Source organism: Beta vulgaris, chromosome 6, assembly GCF_026745355.1.
Source record: "Beta vulgaris subsp. vulgaris cultivar EL10 chromosome 6, EL10.2, whole genome shotgun sequence".
In the NCBI taxonomy this organism is placed as follows: Eukaryota; Viridiplantae; Streptophyta; class Magnoliopsida; order Caryophyllales; family Amaranthaceae; genus Beta; species Beta vulgaris.
In genome coordinates this window covers 1,209,960-1,226,874 of record NC_079207.1, presented here as the reverse complement: position 1 = coordinate 1,226,874, position 16,915 = coordinate 1,209,960, and the positions used below count along the sequence as shown (strand labels likewise).

Here is a 16,915-nt window from a genome sequence, read left to right as displayed (position 1 = left end):
TATTTAGAAAAAAATACACTTTAATGATAAACTAGAGTTGATCAACTCCAACCCAACCCTGTTTTGGGGCCTTTTTTAGCCCGTGATCAGGCCCGACTCGATCTTTTTTTTGCTTTGCACGGGCTTCAGATAAGTCAAAAATAACTTTTTAGTTTATTTTTTTTGCCCGGCCCGATTTTGCTCGGAAAAACCCGTTCATTTTGGTTCGAAATAACAAGCTTTGGGCACGAAATTTGACCCGATTCGACTAATGAGCAAGCGCAATCTGGCCCGAATTCAACCCATGATCACCTCTATGATAAACTGATAACTGATAACAACAGAAGGGAAAATAATGTTTTTCTGAAAGAAGGAATACGCCATCCCATTTTCTTCTCTCTCAGCAGTGACCCCTTGAAACAAAAGATCTCCACGGAATCTCCCGTCAACCTCAATCTACAATCCTACACCCCCATAAACTTCGGATCCCAAATGATGGAGGCGGGCGGTGGCGGCGTTGTCGGCGACGGCGGAGGTGAAACCCTTTCATCAGAAACGCCGGCAACCGTCGCATCACGGTGGAGCTTCATGTTATCTCAGCGTTTCCAGCATTTACTCGACAAATCCACGCCACATCTTCTTCACCGTTGGATCGCATTCTGCGTCGTCGTTTTGGCTTACGCTGTTCGAGTCTACTTCGTTCAAGGGTTCTACATCATCTCCTATGGCCTTGGAATTTACATTCTTAACCTTCTTATTGCCTTTCTCTCTCCTCAGGTTGACCCTGAGATCCAGGAACTTACTGATGGACCCACTTTACCCACTCGTGGGTCCGACGAGTTTCGCCCCTTTGTTCGCCGCCTTCCTGAGTTTAAGTTCTGGTAGTTTTTTTTTTCTCTCTCTTTTCATCCTATTTTTAATTTTTGGGGTTAGTGTAATGTGTAATTTTGGTTTGATGTAGTTTTTACTTTAGAATTAGTTGTCAAGGTTTTATATTTTTATTTTATTTGTTGTTTTTATTCTCATGGTTTTAGGGGTTAGTGGAGCATGATTTGGGAATTTTGCTGAATTTAAGAGTTGATCAAGTGATAATTCTTGTTTAAGGCTGATTTGAGATCTTATGTATTTTGAATTTAGTGTTGTTTTTAATGGCTAATTTAGTGTTGGTTTTTGGTTTGATGTGGAGGTGTGGAGCATAATTCGCGATCGGACTCTTGATGAGTGTAGTTTGTGTTGAATAAGTTTTATTTATGAAATTGATTTTGGTTTCTCAAGGTTTAGTGTAGGACAATATGTAATAGGGATTGATGTATCATGCAATGTTTTTGTTGTGGGTGCATGTATGATGGCTTGTAGGTGGTAGAATGTTAAATTGTTTTTGGGGGATTGAACTCGAATTGTGGAACAGGAGTGTATTTGGTAGGGGTTTGTTAATAGGCAATCAATTTGGTGTAGTGTTAGTGGTGAGAACTTGCTGCTGAGTGCAAATGATTTCATATGGTTTTATGTATGAATTGGGGGTTAGTTTGCTGCAATCGTAGTTATATGGTGGATGAACCAATGTGATTGGAGATTGAATCTCGCTTTGCTGGCTATTGAATAACAGATAGCTGAGGTTAGATGTTGTACATAGGCTGTCCAGGGTTTCATGTGTGGCTGAAGTGAGAAGTTGTCGATAAATTAACAGATCATACCAGTAAACTGTTATGGCTAAGTTTAGCAGGTGTGTATAGTCCTTGATTTTCTTGTATGCCTTTATAGCTATCTATACAAGGGATGAGGGGTAGGGAAAAGGTTTGAGGTTTAGGGTGGGAAAGTGGATGGAAAAAGATGTTGTTATTGCATCTTTAGTTGCTTGGAGAATATGATGATGATTAGAGATATCTCATATTATATCTTAGGCACATCAATTGGCTTTCTACATACTAGCCTTATAAGACAGGAAGAAAAGCAAAGTTTTTCCTAAGGAACAATTACAGAATACTGTTTGGGACTTCAATAGAGGGTCAGTAGGCTGCAAAGATGGACTGACTTTCTATATTTTTGTAGTATGATAGATCCTCCCCCCCCCCCCCCCCCTTCTCCTTAAGAAAAAAGTAATACTGTCTATACTCTATAGGCAACATGTGGAGTACCGTGAGTTTTATTGGGTGTTCAACCATAGATTCAAAGGGGATAACCTGTGGTTGTACTTTATGGTTCATTCATTCCTTCTTCTCATGGTCACTCTTTACTTGTGGAGATGTTTAGCTCATGTCAATATAAAGAAATAAAGCCATGAAAAGTAAATTTTGGGTTTTGAGAATGAATGATATTTGGTTGTTAAATTTGGTTAGGTTAATCTCGTTATATCTAAATTGTTCATTTTTCATAGCCATACAGTTACCTAATACCTTGAATTCTCCCACCAAGGGTGGATGGGGAGAGGGTGGTCCGGATGTGTTACCTAATTCCCTCGCGAATTGCGAATTGAGAAAAGTGAATGATGGTCGGTTTTGGTTCATTTTTGGCCCATTTTGGGCGAATTGGCGAATTCAAAAGGTGGATTAGATAGCGAATTAGGTAACACTGGTCTCAGATATTCAGATCCCCCTCCACCCCACCCCATGGCACAATTGCAAGAACTTGTCTTTTAGTGTTATCCCTTGCAGAATATTTTATAGGCTAGGCTCTTGTAAAGACTTTTTTCAATTGTTATTTACTTTTGAGCAAACATGTATTTGGAGGGTTGATCTAGAGAGTTTAGTTTGTTTATTTGAATGACTGAAGTTCCATATTCTTCTTGTGAAGGTACTCCCTAACAAAAGCCTTCTGCATAGCTTTTGTCATGACATTCTTTAGCGTGTTTGATGTTCCTGTATTTTGGCCGATTCTCCTTTTCTACTGGTTCGTTTTGTTCACACTCACCATGAGAAGACAAATACACCATATGATCAAATACAGATATGTTCCTTTCTCTTTCGGGAAAAAGGTATGCTGATCTGATTATTTATAGCTAGTCTAATGTTTTGTCCTTGCATTTCTTTTTATTCCTCTATGTTTTATTTATTTACCAGGATGTCATTTTAATATTAATCGTGTTTTTTTTTTCAGCGATATGACCGGAGGAAGCCTGTTGCAGAAGAAAGCGCCGCACTTGTTAGGGATTGATGTTTCAGGTGGGTGAAGCATATTTTCTCAGTTTCTAGAGTATCTATTACTACCTCTATACGGCTAATTTTATTCAAGTTGGAAAAACCCAAATTTCAAGAAATCTTTATATATTGTTAATCAACCCACATTTCAAAAATATATTTTATCTCAACATATCCTATTATAATTGGTGCTAAACTAATGGTTATTCTTATTCATAGACTTGTAGATACTACTTAACAAGGGGGGTGAATGTCAAAATAATAAATATGTTTGAACTCCACCAAAATAGCTGAGTAAGACAATCTTTGCGGCATAAAACATAATGGAAACAAGGGGTCTAACTAGGATAATTAAATCAGGAGGAAAAAATAGTGCTCCTTCATTCCCATTGTTTTGCATGGTTGGTCTTGGGTTGAATATTGACAATAGCGGACACAGAGGGAAAAGTAAGATTAAGGCTCTGTTCTTTTGGACTGAATTTATGAAAATTCAGTTCAGCAGAGTTCAAACAAATTCAATTCAGTTCATTTATGTTCTTGAAAATTCAATTCAGTTCAGTTACTTTCCTCTCATAGTTTAATTCAGTTTAGTTGAATTCAATTCGGTCAAGTTCAGTTTAGACAAATTAAATTCAGTTGAGTTCAGTCCGTCCAAAATAACCTAGCCTAAGAGTGGGTTTAAAGAGAAGGTAGGTAATGTTTACTTGAAAGGGATATGAAGAATATACCGGGCTTCAAGTTGGAATTATGCATAGTAAAATAGGAGTAGATTTAGGGCTTATTCTTTATGAAAGAAAAATGAGAAGGGAAGGACTTTTGTTCTTATTGGAATACGCAACATTCTGACATGTTCAAATACGTGAGCTCTTCACCTGTCAAAAAATAAGTATTTGAGCTCAACAAAGATCTGACCTAGTAGTAATTGTCTAATGTTAGGTATTCGATGGTCATTTTTCCAGAATTAGGCATCCTTATTTCCTCTGTTCAAGTTTATGGATCTTGATGAAGACAAGTAAAATGTGATATTGATTGGGGCATTCTTATTCAGATAAGCAGTATGATGTCTTGTCTAAGTTAAGCTTAACGAAGATGTGATGTAGGCCGTAGTGTTCATCATATAAAGTCCATTTTTTGGAGCAGAACTTCAGTATTGGAAGTGCATATTCCTACCTGTTTATGCTTACAAATCTCTGTCATGCAAATTGATTATACGAAGTAAATTAATTTTACTTTTAGGCACTTTATTTTTTGGTTTATAAGATGGCTGTTAATTTTCCTTACACTTGGAAATGGGGAATCTCATATAGTCATATGATAGGGATGATATATTGCGAAATTCTAAATTATGTTTTGTGTTCCTTTTGGTTTGATCCTTCAATTTTACAGAGTATGACTTTGTTGTTCAATGAACCACAGCACAGCTTCATTAGTGGTAGCATCAGGCCATCAGGTTTCCAGTGTTTGGCATTAAGCACATGAGAGGATTCTTTGTCATCCATATCACTCAAGCAAACTCATCAAGTGCAAAGAGAACTAATCTGATCGAATCAACGAGGCTGCTAATGTTCTTTCTTTCTCTTGATGTTACAATTTTGTATAGAGGAAGCATCACGAGTTCCTCGTTGGCTGTATCAAATAGGAACCGTGATTACATATCTATTTGATTAAGTCTTGTAATGAATGGTTTAATGTTGTTAGTTTGATTAATTTGAGATGGAATGACATGTCTTTCAGTTTCCTCCACAACAACACCAATTCTTCTTGTGGATACCCTTTTGTTTTCTTATTGAATTTTACGGTTTAGTTAGTCAAGAATCATCATTATTCCTTCTAAGTTGTTGGGATATACTTTTTCCGTCCTCTAATAAAACTACATTTCCTTTTTTATGGAATTTTATTATTAGTTATGGTATATCCGTTTTTGGTAACTTTTTGCTCTCACATATCTACTCTATCATATGGTATTAGGGATCATTTTGCAGCCAAATATATGCCTTCAAGAATTGATATTTTGAGATCGGAGAGAAATAAGAAGAAACTTACACATGTGGACCATGAAAGCATGACTTTTGGCTCTAAATGGTCAAATTTGACATCAAGAGGGATTTTGTTAATTTTGCTCTTCTCTAGGTTTATAAATTCCTTTCCTTCATAAGTGTCATACCAAACACCCCTAACTTGTCTCATTTCATAAGTACTAACTGTCAACCTGTCATTTAATATTGCGCTTCTATTTGTTCACTTTAAATACCCATGCCTTGTTCCTAATGAACGGATAACTAGTACTCCCTCCGTCCCAAAATATAGTTCCCATTTTCATTTTGGGTGTCCCAAAATATAGTTCCCATTTCCATATTTAGTTCCACATTATTCCGTAATTTGTCTACAAAAATCGTGTCCCATCATTTATTTGTTTCTTGAATTTTGTTTTTTCCTTTGTTTATTCAACCAAAATGTTACAATTAATGCTCTTTCACCAATTATCTCCATTCTCTCTCCTAAAATCATCTTTTCCCATACAACATTTATTTAAATAAACAAAAAATCTTTACTATCCCACTTGCATAAATTACCGTGAAAAAAGGAAAATGGGAACTATATTTTGGGACGGAGGGAGTATTTTAGTCCGAGAGATGTCTCGAGTCAATTACAAATTATTCTTAAATTTTATAATCTATTTTGCCACTTTTCGTATTTTTTGTCTATTAAGAAATTGAAAAGTATTATAAAGTTTTATTATATTTTTATCTCAAACATTAGACAATAAAGTTATATTGTATTGATGGTTAAACTTTTACTTTTCATTTTAAAGGTCACATGTTGGAGACCTTACAATTACACAATATTTATATATTTTTTTAATCGAGGAGTATGTACGACTTTTAATATATTTGTATAGATAGTATATTGATTCTTATTTAGATGACAAATTGACAATTACATCCTTTGACTTCAGAAAGACATAATGAAGGTAAATTTCACCCTACAAGAATTTCTTCCATTGTATTTAACTTATGAAAAAATAAAATCATAAAGTGTATGCAAATACATAACTAAGAAACAACCGCATATGACAAAAATCCAACCAAAAAAACTTAGAAACTGTAGAAGATTGGTTCGCTTTGATAGGCTCAAGCTCAATTGGGTGGCCTGTAATAACCGTAGACAGAGTAGTAAGTCTGTGCTGCAGTAAGCAACAGTAAAAACACAGCAGCCAGGAAAGATATGACAGCCCAAGGATTGTAGAAGTACTTGTGCTTCAAGCTCGCGCGCCAAGCATTCCACCTGTGGTTATAATATGTATTTACCTCTTCAGAAACTTTAGAGAGATAACTATCATTAATATCAAACACAACCTCTTGACAAAGATGGTTAAACATGTCAGCAACTTCAGCATCATTACCAAGCCAATGCTCAAGTATCCCACAGTAATGAAGGTAATTCACATCTTGTGCTGAGTCAATCAAGTTATCCATGAAAACCACATAAGCTGTTATATCATTAGTGCAATTTAGGTGGCATTGCTCGAATGCCACAAGGTTAAGAAACAATGATTTAGTTCCATCATGGACTAGAAGCCGAGGTATATACAGGACTCCGTCTTTGAATTTTATGTCCCAAAAACGATCTGTTTTTCTCTTCCTGAACTTGATCCCGGACTCTTTCAGGTCTGTGACACAATGGATGAGTTGAGTCCTACGATGATCAACCACTAGGTTTCTCCTAGACCATTTCCTGAACCAATGCCTAGGAACGGCCTCAGGACCTTTCCTGAGCAGGCTCCTTCGGAACACATCAAGGCAATGAAGGCCAGACTGGTCTGACAAAGGGTGGAAAGCCACTGAGTTGTTAACATGTAAGGATGATTCCAACTTGTTCATTTGCCTAGCGGTCAATGGCTCATCAATGGGCGATAACGGATCAAAGAATATGATCGCTAAATCAGCAACGAGTCTCCCTTGGTTTGGAGCACCTAGTTGAAGCGAAATGTGCTTTTCAAGGACAAAGACAGGGATTTGATTCTCAATCATCATCATATCCCGTCTTATGGAGTACATCATACCCCTCATCGCAAATATAGGATCATTTCTTTCATATCCAAGATTCTCAAATCCCTCAGTATACCCTCTAAAGAACTCGAGAATGAAACAACCATCGAGAACCAACATTTCCACAAACTCATTGCTCGTGAGACTCAACGGTCCCTCATAACAAGCTCGGACCCTCTCTTCTAACTCTTGCATTGCCTCAATATAGAGCTTTATACTCTGCCTCTTGCGCTTTAGCATATAGTGTAAGGCGCGCCATTTGTGGCGTTCCATTGGTTGGAGACGCCGCTTCCCACGATGGTAAGGCCCTATGGAAACTACTTGTGGAATATAGGTTTTATCATCTCCTAACCCAGCTTGGTCCCTCAAGAAATGTGGTATTCTATATATGCATATTTTGGACCATGAACCAGCAACATCATCATTGCTAGCCCTCTCTAGTCTCTCCTTGATGGAGATTATCCACTCCGATTCTTGTGGATTTGCTGGTGATTGTATTAACTCTTCTCGCCGTCTCTCGTCTCCGTTGATCATCACTTGAAGCGGCTCCGGTAAGAGTTGCAGCTTTGAGGGGTGTTGGTGTTGGTGCTGATGCTGGTTCTGGTGCTGGTGCTGCTGTGCAGGTGATCCTGATGCATCAGCATTTTGGACTGTTTCTCTGAGTTTGAGAGTTATCAGATACCAACTTAACAGTTCTTTGTTGTAAACAGCTACCATTTTCTTCTTTTAACTCTTCAAAGAACCAAACCAAACCAAACAAGGACTAATTTGACACAAAAAACTACTTTTATTCTTTTAGCATGTGGCTTTTGGATTAAGAATCAATACCTTTTCTTTATGAAGTTACTTTTGTTAATACTCTCAATTTTTTGTCAGGCTTTCTTTAAAAATGCTTTTGAATTGGGGATCAGTGAAGGGGAGAATTCTGTGTTTTGACTGGGTTGCAGATGAATTAAAATGGAACGAGATGATGATAATATAGAATGAAATAAAGCATTAAAGCTCCTTCGTTGTTGCCAAGACAAAACAAGTCTTTGTGATATGTGTGCTTAATTATTGATTAACTTTATTTAATTTAAGGTATATAATACTGAACAATGTTTAAACACGTCCAAGGATTTGGATTTCTTAGCCGCTTATGGGGACAAGTTTTAAACTTTTGGTGATTATTTAACTAGAGGTGGGCATGGGTCAGACCACCATGCAGCTCGGCTTGGCATGGTTTGGGCCCGACCCAGTACGACCTTGCTCGAGGTTCGGCCTGTTGTTCGCTACGTACGTCATCGACCCGTCATAGTCAAGAAGTCTTATTTCATGCCCGATCTGGCACGAGCCCATCTATATGACCCGCAGACTGAATGTCCCTTCTCTTTGTTTTTTAGTTTAAACAACCCAGAATCTTAAAAAACAACATGAAATACGAGCCATGGACAAAATCTAAAAATTTCAATCCCGGCCCGGCACAGCTTGCCACTCATGGACTCGGGCCGAGCCTGTCCCGCCATTTCTCTAAGCCCGTGGACCGAGCTTGTGAATAGGCCCTATGCCCAGGTCTAATTCCTACTAATTGTGAGGATAAAATTGGATTAAAAATATGAGATCAAAGTCTTGCTCCAATTACACGGATCAACTATTGCAAATCCTTAGGGTTTCTAGACAATGTCGTATTCACTCTTATACAAAAAGTATTATGCATAGAGCATGTGAGTTTTTTTTCTTTATATGTGGAAGGGAACATCATATTCTCGTAGACATAATAGTACATTACTAACTACGAGTTCTCTTATATATTTATATAAGAACTATGAGTGAGCAGCACGTGATAGCCTAGTGGTATTAACATCACCTTTGATCCTAGAGGTAAAGGGATCGAGTCTCACCCCTTGCAAGGATGGATCCCCAATTTCCCCCTTCTTTGGGACTTCATCTTAACTTAAAAAAATATATATAAGAATTACGAGTTTCTTTGTATTATTAGTTCCTTTTTTTCTTTTTACTTAAATATTTTAGGAATTGAACTTACTATTATGTCTTTAGAAATTAGTAAAAAAAAAAAAGTAGCAATGGATTGGATTATGCACAGTTGACCATCATCGAATGATGCCAATGACTTAGCCCTCAACCCTTGATTAAATATCTAAACTGCATTGGAAATTTGACATTTTCCCCCCTTTAGGCTTTAATTAAGTAATCAGTTCAATTATTTATATAGTACTACACATTAAGCATTTTTACATACAAAAATAGGATAAGAATATAAGTTATGATTAGTTATGTTTCTAGTCTATACATTTCGAGGTGGGGCTGGTTTACAAGCTGGAAATAATCATGTATTCATAATAATTGATTAACTTCTACTCCATATATCTGTCCCAATCAAAGGAAGGTGCACTTGATTAAGACCGTAGTATACTCGTTATGGTTCAATAATTAACTCAGCACTTTTCATCACGTTTTTGAATCAATTGAATCCACTGTCAATAAGTTTTAATTTATTCAAGCAAAAACAAAAGCTTATTGGAGCTGATGAAAATCTAAAACTTGGTAGGTAAACGGGTCGAGTTCGGATCTTAAAGTTTAGTTGAATAACACCTTCAGCATCAAGGATTTAGGTGTTCTACATTACTTTCTTGGCATAGAAATAAAGAAGACTCCTACTAGTTATATTCTTACACAGAAGAAGTTTACCAAGGAACTTTTTACTGATTGTGTTTTTTATGTAACAAAGGTTGCAGTCACTCATTCCTTTCTATTCAGATGCTCAACTTTATAGGTGTTATGTTGGCAAATTAAATTTTTTGACTCATACTAGGCCTGATATTGCCTTTGATGTGCAGTCGTTAAGTCAGTTCATGCACAGTTCAAGGATGTCCCATGTTTAGGCTCTCATTCATGCATCAATGCATTTTGCTTAAAGCTACTAATAAGCTTTCTTTGCAAGCATTTAGTGACTCTGATTGGGCTGCTTGTCCCACAACCAGAAGGTCTATCACTGGCCATATTCTTCTCTTGGATAATTCTCCCATTAGTTGGAAGTAAAAGAAGCAAATTAAAGCATAATCTCCAAAAGTTCTTCAGAGGCAGAATATAGAGTCGTGGCTCTTCCTTGGGTGGTGAGGTTACTAGAGGAGTTTGGTGTTCCTAATTTGAAACGTGTTGTTCTTCATTGTGATAATCAATCTGTTATTCATATAGCTAAAAAGCCCATTTTCTAAGAAAGAACCAAACGTATTGAATTGGATTGTCACTTCGCCAGAGATAAGGTTTTGGAGGGCCTTATACAACTTAGATACTTGCCTACACACAATCAACTAGCTGATATTTTTACAAAAACACTTCCTAGCGCTCAACATACTACTCTATCTACCAAAGTTGGTTTGTTAGAGGTTAGTTAGTTGGCTAACCCTGCGGTATAAATACAAACATTGTTGTACTATTGTGATTCCTTCAGTAATAAACACAAACAAGTTTCCTTCTCTCATTTCTAGTAGTGTTTGCTATAGTTCTATTGACTATCAATCTAGCAAACAATACTAGAACAACAAATAACAAAGCAAGAAAGAACACACAAGAACTTTTACGTGGAAACCCAAGAACTGGGAGAAAAACCACGAATATGCACTAGGAATCAATGAATGTTCAAAAAAGATTACAAAAACGCTCCAAGAAATCTCTCTCTTGAATATGTGAATAATGATGAATAAATCTGATAATACACGTATTATGGCATCCTATTTATACCCCCTCGGAAAAAACGCGTTTTTGGAACCAAAACCATAAAGATGGTCTGATCTGAACATCAGAAGATTCCTGGCCACAAATTAATACAACTTTTGCCTGTGGACAGCATCGCAGCAAAGGCTCTTGTTTCGTGGTTCTGATAGATTGGTGCCATCCATAACTCCGGCCATATAGCCTATAGGTAGTCGAATTATGTTAAGTTTGCAAGTATTGCATCCTTTAGAATTGTAAAGTCCTGCTGCAACTGTATGTTGCTTGAATGTTATGTAATGACAAGTTTCTTTTGGTGCATGACAAGTTAGTTCATGTGCTAATATGTTGGGCAGGATCACATATCCCCCATACCCCCTCATATGCATCAGATTACTTTGAATCATATTGCACATTCTGCATCTTGCTAACTAGAAAAAGTAGTGGCCCCATTAAAACATTATTGGTAACTACACTGAACTTAAGTACTTTGCTAGTATCCCCCTTGATGCATTAAAAGGAGCTTCACTATAACCATGTAGTGGATTGTCAATAGCTCTATTCTGCACCATTCACACACCATCACACCATCATCTAATGCTACTACATCTCCTAGTATTATACCAAGGATGTCTTGACCTAGTGGTTAAGATTGAGGTGCTGTGAACGATAGGTCACAGGTTCGAATCCCCCCTCCCCTTCTTTGTACTTTGTACCGCCTTCGTGGCTCATATGGATCAAATAAAAAAAAACATCTCCTAGTATTATAAACATTCAAATTTAGATGTCATTGTGAGATTTACCCACATTACAAACAAATTGAGTAGTGAATTAGTTATACAATATGCTCAACATACCCTCCCTTTTCATTTTCATTTTCATTTTCATTTGCTTAGAATGTTGATTTTCTTTGTTAGTTTAGGAGCTTTCACAAGACTAAATGGTAAAAATGTAGCAACTAAAAAAATACGGAGTAATAGAGGGACGAGTAAAGAAGTGATCCTTCCATTACTAAAAACTGAAAGTTGAACTTCTAAATCTTGCAACATCCTCTGCTTTTCTTGCCCAAAGGCCGAAGCAGATGCAATTTAAGTTTAAGCTGTACACAAATAGAGGCAGCCATGAAGGCTCCTATTAATATAAATACTAAAACAAGAAACAATAGTTGATCAACAATGAAGTTGGCTAAAATAGAAGAGCTAAACAACACTTATCTCCTTCATAAACTCAGCCACATCCTTTTAAAATGATTCTTTGCTTCTTTCTTCAAGTTATTAGACGCTGCTTACTTTGCCATCATCACTTTCGTAAGCTGAGAAAGGCTTGATGGTGTTCTGAGTCTGCTTAACTGGGTAAGACGGCTGCATTACTATCCCACATTTACCAGTGAAGCTATGAGTGTTGCGGCGCATCCTAATGTATCCGTCTTCTCCCCATCCATTACCCCATGAGTTCCTCACTATCCAATAGTCTACACCATTCTCTGTTCCGTATCCTACAACCACCACTGCGTGGTCTAGGCTCGTCCCACAATGGCCTGTGAACACACCCTGCATAGTAACAAAAAAGGATCAGATTACGGCCTTGTTCAGTTCACCTTATTTTTGCTGGTAACAAATGATTTATACAATTATAGAACAAGGCTAGGATCAATTTTGGGGGGGGGGGGGGGGATGTTAAGAGATCCTTACAGATTGATAGAGCTGCAAAGCTCTCCCACTCGCTTCAATGGCTACACTGACAGGCTGGTGTGCAACAGCTTTCTTCAAAGCTTTCTCACTGTATGGCAGGACATCTTCATATCCATCAATTGTAACAACTTTGTTATTCTTCTGTAAATTCAAACAAGAAAAAGAACATTCAACTTAGCATATACATAGATACATAGACTAAAGATAACTACAATCAAAAGAAGGTGAAAATAATTATAGTACACTACTCCAAAGTAGAATTTACATACCCTATTAAGGTCACACTGACCATCAACACCTTTGTAAGGATAATCCTGCTCAGTGTCGAGGCCACCATTCTCGAGGATGAATTGAAAAGCGTTGTCCATGAGACCGCCATTGCAGCCCTGATCAACGACTCGATCACAGTCAACAAGCTCTTGCTCGGACAAGGAGGTCATGTTGCCTGTCACTATTTGGTTTATGGCTTCTACGGTTGCTACCGTTGAGAATGCCCAGCAACTACCTGTTAAAGCAGGGGTGTTAATTATCTTGACATGTTGGGCCCTTAAAGCCTAAAGGCCCAATATAAAGCTTGAAATCTTTAAGAACCTAAAAAGAACATGAAATTATGATAGCTTGGGCCGAAGATAGTGGGCCATGGGCCTGTCATCTTACTTTCAAAGTTTCCAAAATATAATATAAAAAGCAGCCATTCAAAGTCCAAATTCTAAAATTGCACTTCCCTATGAGATATTGAGATTGAACAAACTAAAAAGTCCCAGTAACTAACTACCCTTCAAACTTTAAAGTGCTCTACCTCTAAATGAATCACTTATCCACTATCAACAGCTTTACCATGAAAATATGCAAACTCTATACTACCGCTTACAATTTTTACACATGATAATATACTATTTTGAATCTTTATATTTTTAGTTTTGTATTTTGTAAAAATAAAAAAAAGTCAACTCTAAAAAGTATATATTTAGACTAATCAAACAAAATCCTACAAATTTATAGATAAAGTGAAAAGTAAAAAGTATAACTATTAAAAAGAACGAAGTAGTATTTTTAGACTCTCTAAATGATACTTATTACCTAATTGCAAATATTGTTTCTATAAAAAACAAATTATCATCGATAACTATAATAAAAATGCAGTTGAGTATACGAGTGGAATACAAGCATTTAGGTAACATATATAGAGACTAAATTGAAACCATCATGATAATCAAGAAACTAAATATAAATTCTTATCACATAATTTTCCCTAACAATTATCTTAAAATATTTATTATATTTCATAATTACAATATTTTCACATCTACCCCCACAGTAATCACAATTATATAATTAAACGAACATATATAATAGACACATGCTCGCATTGTCATTTTATGAAAAATATTTTAGTAACTTTTAGGATTGTCAATAATCATCAATTTGAAAAGAAACAGAAAGAGAACATATATCTTAATATTCATGTGCTAATCATTCTAAACTTGAGGTGTATTATTTTCAATACATCATTATCTCGAAAATAGGGAATTTTTTTTATTAAATTGCTTAACAAATTTCAAAGAGAATCTAATTCCTTTAGAAAGAAAAGTGTCATCCACAACACAAGTTTTTGAAAACTATGCCAAAAAAAAAACCTCTTTAAGAAGGAAACCATTTATTAAAATAAATCCACGAAAGAATAAAAAAGATAATGTCAAAAATTCATACCACATTGGCCTTGATCTTTAACGTCGTTAACAGCACCAACCTTCCTCCAATCCACAGCCTTAGGTAACCGGTCACCGGGACGAGGCCAGTATCGGAGACTAACCTTCCGGTCACCAAGGCCCAACTTATTTGGGTTGGGCTTAGTACCCAAAAACATGTTTCTATACTCTTCATTACTTAAATCAGCAAACTTATTAAGCCCAAGTTTATAAGGCCGGTCCACGGAATTATGATCATCAATAAAGTTTAAATTATCCTTAAATATATCAAATCTTTTTTTATCTTCTGGAGTAGGCAGGCCGTTTTGGGCCTTACCGTGATGGGCTAACCACTTCTGGTATAAGCCCATGACCTCCGCATCGGTTCGACCCGATGCGGAGGTTAGTGGTGAGAGAAAGAGGAGAGAGAAAATTGCTATGACTGTGAAAGTCATAGAGATGGTTGATGATGATCGGAATTTCATGGTTGTGTTAAAAAGAGGGGAAGTTTGATTGATGGTTAAGGAAAGGATGTTTTTTGTTTTGAAAAGAGGGGTAACAAAGGGGTTTATATAGAGGACTAGGTTTATTTTTTTAAGACTTTTTTTTATTTTAATGAGAAAAATAAAATATATAGTGGATTATATGACTAGTTGGAAGATTAAATCTTGGGGAAGAGGGGAACTAAAGATAAGTTAGAATATTGGTCAATTAGATGATTGATGCTTGATGTGTTTAGACCTAGTATAAATTTGCAAAATTGAGTCTTCAAATAATAGTGAGAGTATTTTATTTTTTTTCTTTTAATGGTGGACTTCTATGTCACATAATCACAATTTAATTACCAAAAAGATCCTACTTTAAGTACTTGTCAAAAGATTATAAAATGAATTATCTAGGTGTTTTGTAAGTTATGACCTAAAAAAAAAAGCAAACAATAAGAAAGAAAAAGGATTATTAAGTCAGTTGTTTGATATGTATATATCTATATTCGATAATCAAGGATGTCTCGGCCTAGTGGTTAAGATTGAGGTGTTGTGAACGATAGGTCACACGTTCAAATCTCCCCTCCCCTTCTATGTACTCCCTCCGTCCCAAAATATAGTTCCCAATTCTATTTTGGGTGTCCCAAAATATAGTTCTCATTTCCATATTTAGTTCCACATTTTCCCGTAATTTGTCTAGAAAAATCGTGTCCCATCATTTATTTGCTTCTTGAAATTTGTTTTTCCTTTATTTATTCAACCAAAATGTTACAATTAATACTCTTTCACCAATTATTCTCAACGATAGGTCACACTTTGTATCGCCTTCATGGCTCATATGGATCAAGAAAATATATCTATATTCAATAATTGATATTATGGAATGTAATTATATAACATTGCATTTTCTCATTTTATAGTCTTACTTATTAACATTTGTTGTGGGGATACTTATTACGATTAGTACAACACCTCTATATTCTTTTCTTTAATCGGAATAATTATTGAATCTGAATTTTTTTTCTGTAGTTTTATATGCAATATCCATTATATTGGTCATTTCAAAAAAAAAAGATTCGCTTGTCATAATCGCTTTCTCTACTCTTTTAGAAGATAATAAGACAACTATCTAATCTAATAGGCACAAAGGGCGATTATTCTTATTTTGGTTTAAAGGGAAATTATGATGGGTCTAGAATAGGGACGGCAGTGGGTCCAATACTTGATCGAGACCTAGTTGGACCCTATCCATTTATAAGGATATGAGTTCAAATTTTTCAAACCCAATGGATTTGGGTTGGGTCTTGGTCTAAATGTTGTTGTGTCGGATCGGGATCCGGATCCTACACATTACTATCATTAGTATGGGAGAACAGTATTTAGCAAACAATTATACAAAGTTATCACTCAAATTTGCAATATATATTCAATTTGAATTATTTACTCTTGAATGATACTATATATGCCTATGATAGCTTAAAATAATACACTTGTTATCACCAGTGACACATTAACGATATTTAGTAAAGTATTATTTAATATACTTTTTGAGTGGTTGAGTTAGTGTTTTAAAATAGATAAAGAGTATTGATGTTCGGTAAAAGAAGCTGTGAAAGTAGCTGTTTACAAATAATTAATTAAAAACTCAAACAAAACTTTAATATATAATTTATGCACAACTAAACACTACTCCAAAAACTACAAATTGTAGTTTTTCACAAACACTACTAAAACACTACTTGTAACACTAAAAATTATTTACACCACTAACTTACCAAACACTACTATTTTTCTTAATTAGTGTTTTGACCTAGTCAACACATTAAAAGCTACTTAAAAAGCTTGTGCCAGATACGCATTAGATATGCCACTTATGTTATTGAATACTTCCTCCGTTCTATTTTAATGAAACATTGGGTGAAATAACACTATTCATTGATCAATTTTGACTCTAATTTATCGTCAATATATAAAGAAAAAAACATAGGCAAATAGGGTTTTGTTAGATTTGTCTCGATACATACTATCAAATTATAACTTTTTAATAATTTTTACATGTGCACAACTAAAAATATTAATGATTAAAGAAGCGCGTTGAATTATGTAAAAAAAAGCAAATGTTTCATTTAAATCAGAACCGAACAAGTAATATTGCTTTGTAGAATCTTTCAAAAAAAA

General features: G+C 35.7%; 3 protein-coding genes across 5 annotated transcripts; 1 reads left to right on the top strand and 2 right to left on the bottom strand.

Moving 5' to 3' along the window:
* Window positions 1–327: 327 nt before the first annotated feature.
* On the top strand, window positions 328–5,016 carry LOC104894879 (protein RER1A). Of its 3 annotated transcripts, none has more exons than XM_010681233.4 (4): window positions 328–860; window positions 2,770–2,950; window positions 3,073–3,137; window positions 4,535–5,016. In XM_010681233.4, exons 1-3 carry the CDS (start codon window positions 472–474, stop codon window positions 3,127–3,129), a joined length of 627 nt encoding a protein of 208 aa, XP_010679535.1. In that variant the 5' UTR covers window positions 328–471; the 3' UTR covers window positions 3,130–3,137; window positions 4,535–5,016. The 3 variants fall into 3 exon arrangements, with proteins under 3 accessions (XP_010679535.1, XP_010679534.1, XP_010679533.1); XM_010681232.4 differs by having other exon boundaries at window positions 4,530–5,016; XM_010681231.4 differs by having other exon boundaries at window positions 4,500–5,016.
* A 969-nt stretch (window positions 5,017–5,985) lies between these two features.
* Window positions 5,986–8,563, bottom strand: LOC104894878 (UPF0481 protein At3g47200). The gene has a single exon (XM_010681230.4). It carries the CDS (start codon window positions 7,877–7,879, stop codon window positions 6,251–6,253), a length of 1,629 nt encoding a protein of 542 aa, XP_010679532.1. The 5' UTR covers window positions 7,880–8,563; the 3' UTR covers window positions 5,986–6,250.
* A 3,299-nt stretch (window positions 8,564–11,862) lies between these two features.
* On the bottom strand, window positions 11,863–14,810 carry LOC104894877 (cysteine proteinase COT44). Its single transcript, XM_010681229.3, has 4 exons — window positions 14,275–14,810; window positions 12,834–13,069; window positions 12,565–12,705; window positions 11,863–12,423 (listed from the first exon to the last, which is right to left on the bottom strand). Exons 1-4 carry the CDS (start codon window positions 14,735–14,737, stop codon window positions 12,148–12,150), a joined length of 1,116 nt encoding a protein of 371 aa, XP_010679531.1. The 5' UTR covers window positions 14,738–14,810; the 3' UTR covers window positions 11,863–12,147.
* Window positions 14,811–16,915: the final 2,105 nt, after the last annotated feature.